This window comes from Lissotriton vulgaris, chromosome 3_1, assembly GCF_964263255.1.
Source record: "Lissotriton vulgaris chromosome 3_1, aLisVul1.2, whole genome shotgun sequence".
In the NCBI taxonomy this organism is placed as follows: Eukaryota; Metazoa; Chordata; class Amphibia; order Caudata; family Salamandridae; genus Lissotriton; species Lissotriton vulgaris.
In genome coordinates this window covers 1485085087-1485102999 of record NC_141689.1, presented here as the reverse complement: position 1 = coordinate 1485102999, position 17913 = coordinate 1485085087, and the positions used below count along the sequence as shown (strand labels likewise).

Below are 17913 nucleotides of genomic sequence, written 5' to 3'. Positions count from 1 at the left end.
TCGACTACATGAAGGAACAAAACTTCTTGCATGCTCTACATCATGCCTCCTCTACAAAAAGAACAGATCAAAGTCACAGGTGGAAACAAAAACTGCTGCAAATGTGTGCCAGGTGTCTAAAGGCAGCGACCTTCCCTGAGTAACTCTAGGAGATGACTACAGTGGTACTCACGGGCAGGTATTGTTGACTGTACCCTCTGGGCAGGAATGATAACAGCTACAGTTCAGAGTCGGTTGAGGAGCAAGGGGCACCGCAGTCTCTCCGTCTTCTTTCCTGCTGTCTATGGTCTTCTGCACTGCATTCCGGAGGTACATTTTTTCTTGCAAGTGGGCTAGGAAAGAATGACAAACTGTTATATTCAAGGCAAACTACGAGATAGTTGCAAAATTATTGTGCCAAATATTTTGCGGGTGCAATGTTTAAATATTATCGAGTGTGGACTGAAGATGTCTGGACTGTACGTCCAACTGGTTGAATTGTCTTACATGTTCAGAGAAAGTAAGAGTTGAAGACAAAATAGTTTGGGTAATTGAATGCGACACACAAATGCAACACACCAGTGGCACTCGCCTACCTCTTGGAACACTGCTCCTCTCTGACCTTTGCACATAGTCCGAAGCTCGTGTTGTCCAATCTCTAAAGAAATGGGTAGACATTTCCAACCAGTATCCCTCTTCAGTTTGCCTCAAACACCTTTTTCCTGCTGCCTGCCCCTTGACAGAGACTCTAATGTGTCAACTCTTGCACCTTTAGGATTGCGACCAGATCACGTCTGAGCTACAGTTCTACAGCTAAGAGGATAGCTACTACAACTATCTTTGTCAAAAATAAATTTGACTGTTCACCATGCACAATTCAGAAACATAAAATTCACATTATCACCGGTCTGTCTCGGAAATGACAAATCAAATACAGCCAAACAGCAGCAACATGCAATTTTCAAGAATACTGCCAGGCATGTCACTATTCTTATGTAGTGCCTGATTTCTTTACTTTCCTTAATTGTGCTTTCTTGCTGGATTTTATTGAAACAGCAATTTTTCATTAATGAGCATACTGTACATTAATTTGTTGTTGCGTTTTACATAACTGCAGGAATAACCAAAATTGTGCATAAAGAAGGAACCAGTGAGAAAAAAGCTGCATGATAATACTAAACTGTAAAAACTGAACAAAAGCAAACAATCATCAGCAAATAAATTTCATAAATTAGAGACAGGAATGAAATCTGACTAGCTTATGTAGCTGGTCACCACCATACAAGCACATCAACTAGTTGCTTACTCAATAATTATAATTCTTCTTGTTAACAGGAATCTCTCTGACCCGCACTCAAATGTACTGCCTCCAGTAGCAAGATCACAGAGCCCATTGAAAAGTATTAAACAAATGAGTGGGGTATTGCCCATGCAATTGTGGCGCTAGGATCTACCACAGCTTAGGCTTCAACAAGATACTTAAAACAATGGGACCACTGAAGAAGCCAATACAGAGGGCAATGTAGAGCCTAGGGATGTCCTGTGGATGGAGCCACTAAATGCATTCCTTTTGGAGAGAGCAAGACAGATTGCGGCAGCCCCTAGCTGTCGGGAAGCCTGGAACTGAACCTGGGGGATAGATCAGGCAGGTCTCTGCTCAAAGTACAAGTTTGTATCCGGAGATTCCATCCAACGACAGGTTGGTGTGCATAACGAAGCACTAGCATCTCAATAGAGAAAAGAGAATAATCAGGTATTACTGATTTGATTTGGATGAGGACATTCTTCCTCTTGAAGGTTGAAATCTTATGCCTCAAGGCGTAGAATTTGTGGAAGAGTTTAGAGCTATGCATTCTGTCTGTTTGTATGTAAGACTAGTTGGAAGTGACGCAAGGGGAGGCGGTGCCCAGCTAAAGCTTGGAGTGTCACACTGAGATCAAGCAAAAGAAACAACTGTATGATGTTTTCAGGACAGACACATGTATGATTGTTTTCAGGACGTGATGTACCACATGGTGCATGAGGGAGGGGGGAGGGAAGTTACAGTTTCATAAGGCTAAACGTAGGGGCTAGGTTATCATGGGCCCAATATCACTTGGAGTAATGATTGTGGCAGCCGACATATCGTCACATCATGTACTGTATGACTAATGGGGGGCTATTGCTAGATCCTTTTTTTGGGGGGGGTGGGGGGGGGGGTTGACGGTACGCATTGCACAAGGATTCATGTATGTTTTGTATAGAAAACCAATAAACTACGTTTTTAAAAAAAAGTGATATACCACATGGCAAACCAAATGGAAATCCAAAACCATAGATGTCCATTCACAAATAAATTGAATCTGTACAGAGGAGTGATGCTTCACTTTGACACGCAATCAGAATTCTGGTCAGCATTTTGCACGAGTTCTGCAGAGAAGCTAATCTGGTTTTATAATCTGTGCAAAATTAGCTTTATAAAGAGGAAATATCAATTCTGCAGAGCTGCGGACAAACGGATAGTGACGCCTGTTGACTCCACTCATGCTGGAGTTCCTACACACAGAGGACATTGTAGGACTTGCTCGTACTTCTCAGATTAGGTGCTACCTTAAGGCAATGCATATTATAGAATAATGGAAATCTCTTAAATTATGCATATTCTGTGCAGATCCATCATGAATGAGATGAGCAGTAGCTTAGGTCTCTTAAGCCCCTAGGTTCCCAAAGGACATACATATTATTAGTACAAATGAGCATTAGAGTGAGTCCATCCATCCAGGGGACACAAATGGGCTAACTTGCACAAAAGGTTGTCAAGTATTGCACTGTAAATAAAGCATTGGCACAGGAGCTTACTCTCACCCCGGACGCAAAGACATTTGTGGTAGTACCTGTGGGTTCGGACCTGTGCAAGATGTATCCAATAGGATCTGTGCCCCACAGAAGTGAAGCACCGCCACTGTAGGTTTCTAACAGCAGGGCCTGCTGCCCAACACCTAAGGGTGTTGGACTAGAAGCTTCTGTCACAGTACCTGACGTTGTCTCTCCTCTCACGAAAAGCATCATCCGCTATTATCCTACCACCTGACAATGAATAGGAGCAGTCTTCAACCCGAGAGGGAGAGGCTCAAGTACAAACTATAGGGAAGGAGGCGCTGCCGCGTGGTTTCAGTATACAAGGTCCCTTCTCTAGCACCAGTGTCACCAAATATGCGAACATCAGCCCTGCGTTTAGCAGTGTCAATGGGGTACATGTCTGAAACTCGTCATGGTAGGAACATCATGAATTTTAACCAACTGTTCATAATGAAAAAGTAATCTTCCTTCACAAAGTTATCACAAAAGATAACAATTACATGCTGAAAAAATACACATCAGACGAGCAAATGAGTCTGGCTTCGTCAAACAAGCAATTCGTATTTGTTTTTGCAAACATATGCAATAAGCATTATAATTTCCAAATAAATTATGCTGGTATCTAAAGGAGTGAGTGAAGGCTGGTAAATCAAAAAAATAAAGTAAAAATAATTCGATGAGAGCAGAAATGAAAGCAGAGATTTGCACACCAGCATTGCCACTGAAATGGATTACCTTTTAGACATTTGTGCACATATGAGCAGGCAAAATGGCACCAATAACAGCGTAGAGTACCAATGGCTAAAGTGGGCAGACCCATTGCTTCACATTGTGGTGGGTGGCAGCAAGATGTGAATGACACTTGAACTAGCTAATGGATGAAGCAGGGTGACAGCAAGCCATTGCATGTACACCCAGGTCAACATATTTCATTATTAATGTTTTGGGAAATAAAATGGCGAAACTACTCTCTCAGGGCCAAACCTCAGAGGTGCTTCAAGAGCCCCGAAATTAGAACATTTGTTCTATTATTCATATGAATATGTTAAGGCAAAGATTTGTGAAGCCGTGGCCCATCCTAATGGGTTGAGGGGCCATGCCCCCTCACCTTTTGATTGCTATAAAGATTGCCTGTCGGGCTGAGCACAGGTCAACGTGACAGACGCTCTATTTTCTGATCAGGCAGCCAAGAGCAAGGCAAGCGCTAAATGCTCAGGCTCCTGGTTGCCTGAGCTATAACTTTGAGGCTAAAGAAGTCACAGCTTTAGTGGCCATGACACCTTCAGCCTGTCAAAGCCCATCGAGGCCCTCCTCTTTGTGACGAAGGGAGAGTCTCTGATTACCTGGGAATTGGGCGCTTCATTTCTAAGCACTGAAGGGCACAGCGGTTGGGTGTCAATCAGAGATATCTCGTCAGAGTGGGGTCGGGGTTAGCATTCTCACTGACCCCATCCAAGTCGGATGAGTGAGGGACAGCTGCCTTCCCTCATTGGCTGATCAAAGACAGCCAATGAGGGAAGACAGAAGTCTCAACCCTAGTGGGTTCTGGGGGCAGAACTGCACAGGTAAGTAGGATTTGGTTTTTAATGTTTGGTGCGAGCATGGATATATATGGGAGTGAGTGTTGTAAATGGATGTGTGTGTTTGTGTGCATATGTAAATACAGGAGCGTCAGTGTTTATCTATGCGTTTGTGCCCCAATCGCTCCCTCATTGCTAACACTACAGACCGCCAATGGATTTGTGACTGCAGCACTTCAATGAATCAATGCTCGATCCAGGTGTTCGATGGCAAAAGTTATGATGAACAACATTGTCTAGGAGTCCATTTCTCTACCACACACACTCGTGATCTGAAAGCATGTCCTCCGTTTTGCTCTAGTGCCAATGGCGTCACATTCTACTGTCTGTACAGATGTTACTTCACTGCATTTTATGAAAACCTTGAGAAGAGGAAAGGCAGCGGAAGTAAAGAAATCAGGCAAAAAGGTAAAGTGGCTCTGACAGTTTTACAACTTGTAAAAAAGATCCTATGATATCGAAATACTTGCAACCTGTACATCTCAACTGGTTCAGATTTACTTAAGGGGTGCATGACTCCGTTGCAAAGAAGAACTCATTTTACTGAGCAATGTTATCCTTCTCAATCGTCAAGATGCTGCAGAGAGGCCAGTCTGTAGTTAAGAGCCAAGGTAAAAGTACAAAGGACCAAATACATGACCTTGCCCTTCCTCTCAACATCCTCAAAACAAGAAAGGTGCCTACAGGAACTAGTACAGGAACTTGATGGAATGTTCTCTATTGAAATACCTGAATAACCCATGATAAACAATGGAAGATCATCTCTCCAGACAGTAGCTTGAGATGACAGGTATAGAAAGACAAATGCACCTAAACTACGAGACTAAATAGATGATCTCTGAATGTGGTTAATTTCTAACCCTGGTCGAAGTACTACGCTACGCTTGCATAGTTTGCGCTACTTCACACTAGGCAAATTGCACGTAGAACAGTGCAAGCACGCGTAGCATAGCGGTAATTTTTTGCTTGCTCGTGGTCCTCAACGTCAAGTTGGCGACCGCGAGCGAGCAAAATGACATCACGGCGAGACTTTTTCCTCGTTCACGATCAGCAACATCAAGTTGCCGATCACAAGCATGGAAAATAAACCTCCCGACAAGATTCAACGCGGGAAGGTCAGGTTTCTCATTGAGAGTGGTCGCGTATGCTTGTGACCGCTCGCAATGAGAAACTACCAGTCCGCGTTGAGAAAGCTGCCGCTCGAGTAGAGATCTACTAGAGCGACAGAAAACGAGCGCTTGCACTGTGCAAGATGCGGTTTGCACGGATTGCACAGTACGGACATGCAGTTCGCGTAGCTACCCGAAGTGCACTTCGCCTAGCTACGTGTAGCGATACTACGCGAACTACGCCCAGGATTTAAAAACAACAACAACAAAATGTAAAATATAGCTAGGTAATATGGGAGAGTTTATTGAATTGCACATTAGTCTGGATTAGAAAGCACAGCCCTTAGAAAACTTGGTGTACCGAGAACTTGAAACATGTACGAGGAATGTGTGAAGGCGAGACACAGCAGCATAACTTCTCAAGTGAAGCCCTGAGCTGGTGCCAGAGACCTACTTATGTGCCACTTGGAATAGCCAAAGAAGACTTCAGCAGGTTTCACCTTCCCACTACCGCAAACCCACCACAAAACATTACAAAAAGGTTCCAGGGGGTCATACAACAACTTAAAAGCTTTCCCTTGGAGGTTAACATATCCTCTGGCATCTTCCGTAATTGAGCCAAACAGCAGGGAACTATGTTTCAATTCATAGCTTGACTTGGAAACTATTCTGAGACTTTGAACGCAAGAGCGAGGAGTCACTAGACTACTGGAGGGAAGCAAAGCGCACAACATCTTTGGGTCTGTGGTTTCAGTGTTTACACCTGCAGCTCGGGCATAGAGAAGTCTGCGCAGACTGTCTGAAAGGGATCTCCAGCAATGAATGACTGCTTTAGAATGGGATATGCCACAAAACCATAACCAGTCTAGGAGAAAATGAAAGGGGGGATTGGGAAAGTGAGGTAATAAACCACCATCATGTCAATGCTTCACTTCAGTCAACATCGCTCTAGTTCAACAAGCATAAATTCGCAATGTTAGACTTTTTTTCCCAAGGGTTTTATAGAGCTAGGTAGCCAGTTTAACAAGCATTGGCAAAGACAGTAGATTTGACACTCTCACGCAACCTCTAAAAAAAGCAATAAAAATATCTGCTGCAAATCAAATCAGATTAAAAAAAGGGCAGCTCAGTGTGTACTTGCTGGAATGAGATAAATAATTAAATGGTTGAGGACAGTGTACTTTTCAGAAGTTGTCCCTCATGCATTCTGATGGAGGCAGCAGAGTACACCCAAACAACCTGTAGAAAGAAGATTAGACTAAAGTACTCCTGTGTGCAGATCCATTCACTACGTGATAACCAAATTAAGAGCCAGCGGCTGAAGGTTTCCAAGCAAACTATACCAATGGGTGAAGGATGTTGAATTACAACTCGTTTGATAATGTATAGAACACAAGTTTGTCATGAATGGTGCAAATGCCATAACACCTCAAACCTAATAACAATTAAAAAAAACATGAACACAAGTTCTGCTACGTTCCCAAAACCCTACAAATGCAAGTCAACAAACATGTAAAATAAAAAAACAAAATCATTTGCTAAAACCAAAGACGAAGACCTTTTTATTTGAAAACTGGTTTAATCTGTCATATTTTGTGACTCGGTATGCGTATGTACAATTACAAAATTACAGCAACTTTGTCCACACCTGAAGAAGAAACAGGACCCACTCACAAAGTAACTGCAGTAGCATAACTTCAATGACGTAATTTTTGCATCATCTGTGAAAATGTGTCTTTGTTCTTGGGCAAGGAGCTGGTAATAAGAGAATATGTTATTTAAACCTTAACTCAATGTCTCAATTTTTTTAATAAGAGGAACCTCCACGTTACAGCGATTATTCAAGTTTTTGCACGGCTGATGGGGTCTGTTAAATTAGCCATAAGGCTGCCAAATTTGAGGAATGTAGGAACATTCTACAAAATGTACATTTAAAAAAAGATTCTCTATTAGAGTGCCTAGGGACTTCATCGTTTATCCGAATAGTTTACTTGCCTCAGAGTACATGTAGGCTTCCTGAAAATGTAGATTGAGAAATCACTGCATGCCTAGACAAAAGTTATGTAACTTTGTCAAAATAAGAGATTTCTGTAGCTGTGCAGTAAGCTAGTATCCAATTGACAACATCCAAAGCAATATACTCAAAAACACCAAATTATATTAGATTTACGACCTATTGTCAAACCCAATAGCTCTGGCTTTGAACGACTCCTGACCTGGGAGTTTTTTTCCCCCTTTTTCATTGCACACATACTTAACAAAAAGAAAAAGGTATTAAAAAGTCCATCCATTAAACATTGCCACAAAATGCTTGAAACACAAGCTTTAAAAAAGAAACACCATTGCAACTGTTCTACTACTGAGTTTTTGAAATAACAAGCACTTCAGCTGTGCCATGCTTTTTATCATGGTTTCAAAGGAAACAAGAATATATCACCACCTAACCAAGCACCCAAATCGCAGCAGCTACAATGTCACTTAAGCACTTTATAACATACTTTAAGAGGGAGTGTGGGAAAAATAAAAAGCCAGTTTTTTATATCACTTTAAACAATAAATAAAATAAAATTCCACACTTGGAACCAGCTTTTTCACTGAAAAGGAGCTACTTTTCAACAGATATAAAGCATGTGCACAGAATTTGTGTAAGCATTCAAAGTGAAGGGACCCAATGGGTAAAGTGGGTGGATTCATGGCCCCAAGCTATATGCTGTGGTGGGCAGAAGCAAAAATGTATAATGACAATTTAAAAGACCAATGTAGGAAGCCAGCTCACTATTACCTTTTTTTTTTTGTAAAATTTTTATTTTGTAGTATGCAAGTGAAACGGAAAAGGGGGACGGGTATAGAGCAAGAGGAACAAAAAGAGAAAGAAAAAGAAGAACAGGCGACAGGCCGCCACGAATCCCCACACAGGGGGAGCAATGAATGGGGAGGTAAAATGTCCGCAAAGGAGGGGGCAGCAAAGCTCTAAAGTCCACACCAAGATGCCAGGAGCCGGGCAAAGCAACAGAGGCGCGGGCAGGAAGGCCTGCCCATCATAGCGTCCAAAGTATGCCCGGCGTTCCAACAGTAGAGGCAGTGTCCATGGTCAGGGGGAGCAGTCCCAGCCCCAATCAAGACTTATTGTCCATCCCAAAAGCAAAGTAAGTCGCAAAGAATAAAACAAGAAATAACTTCCCCAACTATCCCCCCTCCCTCGTCCCTCCCCAACACTCACCTCCCCCCAGTGGTGGCGACACCAAGCACACAGTCCATCACAGTCACTCTCACAATCAAATCTGGAAAAGATGAAGGGTCCGCAGCGCTGACGGACACACTGCCGAAGGAAGGCCTCGGGACAGAAATCTCACAAGTGGGCCCCAATTATACATAAAGTTCTTAAAATTACCCAGAAAAATGTCAGAGAGACGTTCCATGCTCAACAAGCGCCATAACCGGGCATGCCACAAGGAGACAGCAGGGGCAGACGGGGACTTCCAGGCGGCTGCCAAGGTCATCTTAGCCGCACAGAAACACAACCACATAATGCGCTTATCCGCCCTAGTTTGATGCTCGAGCAGTGGGTCCCTAAGGCCTAATAGGACAAAAGCCATGGAGTCAGGGAGTGGGTAACCCAAAATATCCTTCATGTGGTAGAGAATCTCGGCCCAAAATGGCTTATTGGAAGGGCATTCCCACCATATATGGCTAAAGTCCCCCAACATCCCACAGCCTCGCCAGCACCTATCTGAAGCTGTTGGAAATATGCGGCGCAATTTAGACGGATACAGGTACCAATCAAAGACGAGTTTCATATGGGCCTCTCTAAGGTCAGTAGAGTGGTTATGCGCCGTCACGTCCCGCCACAGGCCCCGCCACTCACAGTCAGGGATGTCCCTCCCCAACGTTGATTCCCAATGGTCCTGATATCTCGGTCTTGGAGACATGGTAGTATCTAATAGCAATCTATAAAGGAAAGAGATCGCGCCTTTCATGGTGGAGGTGCGAAGGAGGAAGGATTCAAAGGTCGTCAAGGGTCTGGTGGCGGCATCCACCACTGCAGGCGACGTCGTCCAGTGCAGGAGCTGGAGATGTCTAAATCGCTCCGTTGGCAGAACTCCGTAGTCCCTCATACAGTTGTGAAAAGTGAGGGGTTCTGTGCCATGGAACAGGTGGGTGAGGGCCCTGCAGCCACCCTCCCTCCAAGCCTCAAAGGGACCCTCCGTCAAAGCCGGGGGGAAGGCCGGGTTAAAATGAATCGGGGTGAACGGGGATGGGAATGTGGTCCAACGGTCATCACCACTCACCGCGTCCCAGACCTTCAATACCGTGCTCGTGGGGGTGCTAATGTATGCGTTCCTGGGCCGGTCCATCTTAGGCTTCCAGGCCAGATCCCATATGGAGGGGCCCGCAACACTCCGGTCCATGTGGAGCCAATGCTTCTCCGAAAATTGTTGGGACCACTCCACAAGGATTCTCAATTGGGCAGCTTTGTAGTACAAATGCATGTCCGGAAAGCCCACCCCCCCCTCTAAACGCGGGCGCCGAAGAACCGCAAACGGAAGCCGCGCTCGGCCACCTTGCCAAACATATTTCAGCATCACGGTCTTTAATCGGCGAAAGTAGTCCAGCCCTATCGGGATAGGTAAAGCCTGAAAGAGGTATAAAAGCTTGGGAAGAAGAACCATCTTGAGTGCATGAATCCTGCCTAGCCAGGAGATGAATTTGGGCTTCCACCGTTCCAGTTCAGCCTGGATCGATGTCAACATCGGGGGAAAGTTAGCCTGGAACAGGGCACTTATGGTGGAAGTTAGTCGCACCCCCAGGTAAAGCAAGGACGACGACGCCCAAGCAAGCGAAGTGAGCATCCGAGTCTGTTGCACCTCCCCTGGGGACAGGGTCAGATTCAGGATGTAGGACTTATCAAAGTTAACCTTAAAGCCCGCCACCGCCTCATAAGTGGAGAGTACTGAGTGGACATGGGGCAGCGACAGTGCAGGGTCACAAATGGACAATAAGACGTTGTCGGCAAAGAGCGAGATCTTATGTTGTTCGCCCGTAAAGGGAAGCCCCAGAATTCGCTCATTCTCCCGCACCGCCAACGCCAATGGTTCTATGCTGAGGGCGAAGAGGAGGGGCGAGAGGGGACAGCCCTGGCGCGTCCCCCGGGAATGGCAAAAACTCCCGGATCTGTGGCCATTGACCAACACTCGAGAGGTAGGGCTACGGTAATTGGCCTCAATCATGCGAACGAAACGGGGCGAGAACCCAAGGCCATCAGAGTCTGGTGCAAGAACCCCCAGTCCACGCGGTCGAAGGCCTTCTCCGCATCAAGCCCCACCAGCACCGCGGGTATGCGGAACCGTTCCGCCTTTTCAATGAGGTGTACTACGCGGCGCAGATTATCATGAGTCTGCCGACCCTTGATGAAACCAGATTGGTCAGGATGGATCAAGGCAGGCATGAGGTCCTGAAGTCTGCTCGCCAAGATGGAGGAATACAGTTGAGCGTCCAGGTTGAGGAGCGCTATTGGGCGGTAAGATGTACAGGAAGTAGGGTCCTTCCCTGGCTTGGGGATAATAGTGATCAGCGCTTCGGGCATGGAGTCCGTGGTCCTACCATCAGTAGCCATTGCATTGAAGAGGGAGACTAAGTAATCACAAATATCAGAGGCAAACGTCTTGTAGAAGAGGGCCGTGTAGCCGTCAGGCCCAGGGGCCTTATGCAGCTTCAGGGCCTTGATGGCGCCTAGGACCTCCTCCCGAGTGATGGGGGAGGACAGCAAGTCATTCCATTCATTAGAGACTTTCGGGAGAGGGAGCCCCTCCAGAAACGCGGACTGAGCCTCCGGGTCGAGAGCGTCACTCGAGTAAAGTGCTGCATAAAAGCGGCCAAATATGGCCGCCTTGTCCGCGTCTCTGTGCTGAACAGAGCCCGCGTGATCACGCACTCCTCCTATGTAATCCCGTTCGCGTTTGTCACGAAGTTGCCGGGCAAGATGGCGCCCAATCTTGTTGCCCTGGAAGTAGGAGGTACGCCGGAGGCGCAGAAGAGTAAATTCCGCCCTGTTGTTATAATGGGCCCTCAGCTTCCCGCGCACCGCCGTTAAGGGGCGTAAAGTCACCCTGGAGGGGTTCGCCTTGTGGGCCTGTTCTAAAGTAGCAAGTTCCGATTCAAGAGCCTCCCTCTCCTCGCGTCTCAGTTTGTTCAGGTTCGCGTTGAGAGCGAGGCAAGTGCCCCTTAAGGAGGCCTTGCACGCGTCCCACGTATTGTATACCGAGGTGTCCGAAGGAGGATTGAGGAGAAAGAAATCACTGATAGCCTTGCGTAAGGCCTTACAGGACAGGTCATCCCTCACCAGAGCCGCTGGGAAATACCATTTGCGCCAACCGTCCCCCCGGGGGCCCAGTGCAGTCCCAGAACTACCAAGCTATGATCGGATAGGGAGAGTGGAAAGATATTAGACAATTGTATATCCCCCTGAAGAGCCTGGCCAACCAAGACATAGTCAATGCGGGAGTACGAGCGATGAACGTTAGAAAAAAAAGTGTAGTCCCTAGTTTGTGTATGGACAAAGCGCCAACTGTCTACCAGCCCCATATCACTCAACTGTCGCTTAGTTTCCTCTGAGAAGACGCCAGTGTCCGCCCTGCGTGTTCCAGAAGCATCCAGATCCCTGTCCCATACCATATTGAAGTCACCCAGCAGGATCAAATGTCCCTCCACATAATCCCCCATCTTATCCAGGAAGCCCTGCAGAAAGCCATTCTGACCCGCATTCGGAGCATACACTACAACAAAAGTACAGAGGTGGCCGTCCAACATCCCCTTCACCATAAGCCAGCTGCCCTCTTTATCAACATTCACTCCTAGGGGCTGAAAGTGTAGGGAAGCCCGGAAAAGAAGGGCCACCCCCCTGTGCTTCGTGGCCGCGGACGCCCTGTAAATAAGAGGGAACTGTCTATGGCGGAGCCTCAGCTCGTCCCTCCTAGCCAAGTGGGTTTCCTGAAGGGCGACCACGTCTAAGTGATGGTCCACAATGTACTACCAGAGCTTCTGCCTCTTCTGTGGGGAGTTGAGGCCTTTCACATTCCAAGTTCCTATGCTAATAGTCATAATGGGGAACTAGAACTTCACGCCATGCATACGTCCGGACAGCCACACATCCCAACCAGAACCCCGACACACACCGGGGCCCAAGCCCACCGAAGACATGTAAACAAAGGGACCCAGAGGGAAGGGCCCCGCCACACCCAGGGGGCCACCCCTCCCCTCCCCGAGACTCCCAGAACGGCTACTGTTCCAAAAAGCACGAGGGCCCAAGGACCCCCCATATAGAGCAAAATACGAAGCGCATGAGTGAATATCGTTGAAAGCACATACATCATACAGCTAGCACACAAGGTCGCCACCACCACTCTCTCAAACCCCAACCCCAACCAAAACTGTTCCGCCATTACAAGTGCTTGCAAAGCACAAACTGACCCACCCCCCCCCCACAACAACCCAAAAGCCAAAGAAACAGAGCACAAGGCCCGCAACCTGGAATGTACGGTCGGCAGTTCCAATGGGCCACAGGTCACACGGTCCACATCAGACTGGTATCGGGGTGGGGGCACCAGATCAGGGGCCCCCAGGGCCAAGGCACTATTACCTTTTTGTATGTATATTACACATGTTTCGAATCCTTCAGAAAAAACAATAGTGTGGCAAAAAAAACTAAAACTATCTCAAACGTCAGACCTAAAGAAGCACATTTTGACCCACTCCCAAGTTAAGAGTGCTGGAGTGCAGTTTCCATCTCTCAAGCAGTTAAGGCATGGAATAGTTTGGCAACCTATTGCTGTGGACACTACCTTTTGAAATTCAAGCAGATGACAAATACAATGATATATACTCTAATCATCATTGTTTGCACAGCAATTGGATCAATTTTTTTAGATTTAGCATAGTTGAGGATAAAGAATATCCTTAAAGTGCATGGGCTGTTTTGAAAGAAAACATTTTTTATACACAAGGAAGGAACACGGTTAGGCTCATGTATAAAGTCTGCTCCTCAATTCACTTTCAATGTAACAAGAAAGGCTAATTTCAGGTCGCAGGCTACATATGACTTTTCTTAAACTACACATTCTTATTGTTTAGCTCTCAAGTAAGGAGGAACCATTGGCGAAGACAATAGGGTTGGTAGAGCTTTATTGTTGATGAAGCTGCCGGGCCTTAGTCTATCAAACCAAATAAATAACTGACTAAAAGCAAACATGTGTTTTGTTCTCAAAAATAACACATTATCTTGGTAGTCTCTGGTATCACAGGGCCACGATAATGTCACTTGATGAAGTTAGAAAATGGGTTAATTGGGCTGACTCACTGCCCCATGCATGGGTGGAAGAAAAATGTGAATTACACAATATCAGACCAATGGATATCAGACCAATAGGTGAAGAGTGACAGAAAGTCCATATAGGTATATTATACAAATAATTTTAGCAAACTCAAAAGGTCTTGGCAAAACTCCAAACCTTAAAAAGAATTGTTGTCAGAGATCAAGTCCCAGGGATGCACAGATGAACAAAGACAACCTCTAATTTGACGGCCGTAGAGAACAGCACATGCTTACGAACAGTGGAATAAAAATAATTATTCCCCACAAAAGGCCCAGTGTTTTGGAAATGTTATTGCACCAGGTTTTGGGTCTTTGAATTAACTGTGAACCTTCCAAAGGGTAGATAGATGTTGTTAAGGCAGCAATACAGAGAAATGTATTTTGAGCCAAATGGATGAATTACACTATCATAGCATATGTAGAGCATGTATTTCAAATGTATATTAAGCCTTTGCAAGCATGGGTCTCTTGGTAAAATATATAATTAGTCCCTCTCAGTATATTTAGCTACTCTAGGGTCTACTCTGTTTTCTAACAACCCAGTAGTTGTGGAGCCGAGTAGCACCTTGGTGGCCAGGTTGAGGTACTGTATCCAAGAGAGGAAAGAGCAGATCAGGGGACATCAGGGGACCACAGCATTCTACCTGTTACTGCTTGCACGGTAACTGGACAATGGCCATGCTTACAGAGGAATGGGTTGAGAAATAATGCTCCAGAGTGACGGCAGATGTTCAAAAAATAAATAAAGAGCACATGTTCCTCTGGGAAGAGGCTGAGAAGAGCAGACAGTTGAAGGGCCATGACTGACCGAGTACAAAAGGGCAGTGGAAGATTTATTATCGGAGAGAGGAAGATGCACACTGTGAGGATCTTTGAAGTGAAGAAGGAAACAGAAGTCTTGAGCTGAGAGAGGACAATGAGTAATTACATTTGAAGTCTTTCATCCACCGCTGCTGCTAAATGTTAATGCATGTGAAGCAGAAGATAATCTGACTACCAATGCAAAGGGGCAAAACAACGAGATGACACAATCATTGTAGCCAGGACTCAACTGCTGTGTCCTGGACAGCCAGTAGAATGTCAGTATGCAGTCTTGGCAGATCCGTCTGAATGGCATTTCCATCAGACAGCCATGCCAAAGCAACATATACCGCTTTCTAAGTCCAATGCACTGGAATATTCTAAATGGTCATTCTATGTATAAAACACATTAATGAAGCCTTCCTAATAGTGTAAATCAGTGTCCCTTCTCTAGGGTGACTATCACTGTCCACCAATGTGCGGGGTCTTCTCTGTTGTATTGCAGCGTACAGACATTCTTACATGCTTTGCTAGGTTAAGCACAATGTATCATTCTGCAAGCAGAGCGAAGTTACAATATATGATAAAAGGAAAATATGTTTGTCTATTTCGACAATGACAAAGCGCCAAAAAAAAGCTTCACTGAGGAAAAATTGTCGAAGTGTTATTTAAGAAAACTGGAAGTGATGCCAATGAGAAAAGCTGAACGAGATGCCATTGAAGAATTCTAAACAGAGGACAGAGCTCCCACATACTCCGAGAAAAGAGAGGTGGCCAGCACGTGGGTGTGCAATGGTAGAAGCAGCAAAGCAGAATTAAAAAGAAAAACAAAGGAGGGCGGCCTCGAAGCTATTAAAATGAACGAAAGACTGACTGAGCTGTAACTTTCCCCCTTTTCAATTTTTGTCCATTAACATTAAACATCTGCATTTTCAGGGTCAAGGGATACAAGCATTTAAGTAGGTCCTCTTTCAGCAAGCAGCCACAGTGTGTGCTCTGTGACTGTAGAGGATTGTTAATTAAAGGGCTATGGGCGGACTTGTAAATCCGTTCCAGTGAGAGATTTTCAGACATCTGCTTCATGGGACAGCAGCAGCAGCAAAAAAATAATAAATAGCAGTACAGTGCTCCGTTTTCATCTGCCAAGATATTTTTGGGATGTCATTTAAAAGCCTTAAACTATTTCAAGAATAAGCCCTGCCTGTGGCTGTAAAGGAATGCCAAATCGTAAAGTTTGAATCCCTAAAGCAAAGGCTGGGTATGCAAGTGATTTTATAGTGGTAAAATCAAGATTATCTATCCAGGCCCTGGTCTTTCACTGGAGAGGCATATGCAGTTCTAAAACTTGGGTGTCTTCCTGACTTACAGCATTACCGAAAACAAGGTTTTCAAGGCCCCAGCTTGGCTGGTGAGTGACTTAAAATGACTACCTTTGAATATAAAAATTACACGGAGGATGTAAAATATCTGCTGGATGGAGTTAGGCACACTTTTGAAAAGATATATGGGCGCATGCCATCAATGTTGCTATTGTACCAGTGTTTATAAACGTAGACATAAGCCTTTATACCTAAATAGAACTAGGGTAATGTTGAAGGTAAAATGAAAAAAAAGTGCAGGCACGCAGTGCTCATGAAAGTGCAAATTGTTTTAAGCTTCGGATAAAATCACTACTGGATCAAAAGGTTGTGTCTTCAGTTTATATTTGAATAGGAACTGCTGACGTTTCGACTGAGTCTTAACCACTGGTCTCGGATGTCCAGCCGTGTTTAGTTGAGCCAGGGCAGCACATGCGCTGATCTGCGAGGCATGCTGTATTGAGGAATGGAATAAAAGCTCTGCCCATTACCCTCCCATCTTTTCAATTGGCTGCTGTTACAGTTCTTTCAAAATTGTTGCTTTTCATTTGTGAATTGACTTACTAGTCCCTCCTTCGTACTGCCTTACCTGCATTTGTAACCTCCCATAAGGACTGGACTTTTTGCTTGTGGTGTTACATTGTCTGCTTTATCTAGTCAGTAAGCACTATTATGTTTAATGAGCTTCCCCTATTCCACACATGACGTGGCAGCACGCCGCCCACTTTTATATTTTGATTATTAATGTATTTCTTTTTTATTTAGCAGCGCGTTCTGCTTTCACTTTAGCGGCCAAGCTTATTTATTTAATTTGTGGCTAGCATTTATAGTTAATTCTTTTGGGCATAATCTATTTCAAGTTAGCCTTAAAAGAGAATCCCATAGACCATGTTAAATACTTGCTCACAATGTGCTATAGCTCATGTTGTTCTAGCTGCCATCTGCCGATTTGTGCTCTTTACAGAGTTCCTGTGGCTGTGCGCCACTGTTCAATTCCATTTTTAACCGCATCGCCGCAGCGGCTTTTCCCGCTGTGCGCGGCAGTTTTGTAAATACCGCGTTACATGACGAGCTCAGCTTGTCATGAGCGCACGGCAGGTAAGCCTCATGACGAACTGAGCTCGTCATCAGCGCGGAAGGGGTTAATGGCTGGTTTAGACGGTTCAACTTGTATGGCACAGGCGTCATTCATGGTAAACATACTGTATTCTGTCGGACAAACAAAAGCAGCCAAGGACTCAAAAGGCCGCACCACCTGAAGTAGTAACTTTTTCAAAAGCTCCCAAGTTGCCTGCCTCTAAGGGCCAGATGCTTATTGACCATACATTACACTATTTATAAAAAAAAAGAGAGGCAAAAAATGCAGTTGATCTTCGAAAGGCAATAGACATAAATCAAGACTTGTAGGTCCTCATCAATATGGTAGAATGTTCTTCTTCATTCCGATTACTTTAAAACCACTGTAAACATGCAGCCAACACATTTTGTCTTATAAAGGCTTCTTCAGGCAAAAATTGTGTATCATCAGTCTTTCCACACAAACATAAGGTGCAGAGAAAGAACGAGCAGACATTCTATCAAACAAAAGTTTGAAGTGCCCCCAGAACAAAGACTTTAGGGGTATAAGTACTGGGGCTATGACCCCCCCCCCCATGATTTTAGACACTGGGTGGGACTTGTGACCGGATGCTGCTGGCTCAACAGACTGAACATCTGCCAGAAGGGCTGCGGAGCTGTAAAGGGACTCACTGGATTGCTTTGCTGACTATTGCCTTGCTGCTAGCCTGCTCCTGGACTCTGGACTACCTAGGCACTGCTGGTCTGCCAGAAGGAACCACCCTTAATTGCCTCTAGGGTGCTGGCCAGTTTGGTTACTGCTG

The 17913-nt window shown here is 45.2% G+C and overlaps 1 protein-coding gene across 2 annotated transcripts in view; it reads right to left on the bottom strand.

Moving 5' to 3' along the window:
• BMPR1B (bone morphogenetic protein receptor type 1B) overlaps positions 1-17913 on the bottom strand; it is a 290354-nt gene that overhangs the window by 104450 nt on the left and 167991 nt on the right. For both annotated transcript variants that reach the window (XM_086961946.1, XM_086961947.1), the window contains exon 2: positions 173-332. In XM_086961946.1, the coding sequence (XP_086818072.1) occupies positions 173-332 (160 nt within the window). The remainder of the gene's footprint in view (positions 1-172; positions 333-17913) is intronic.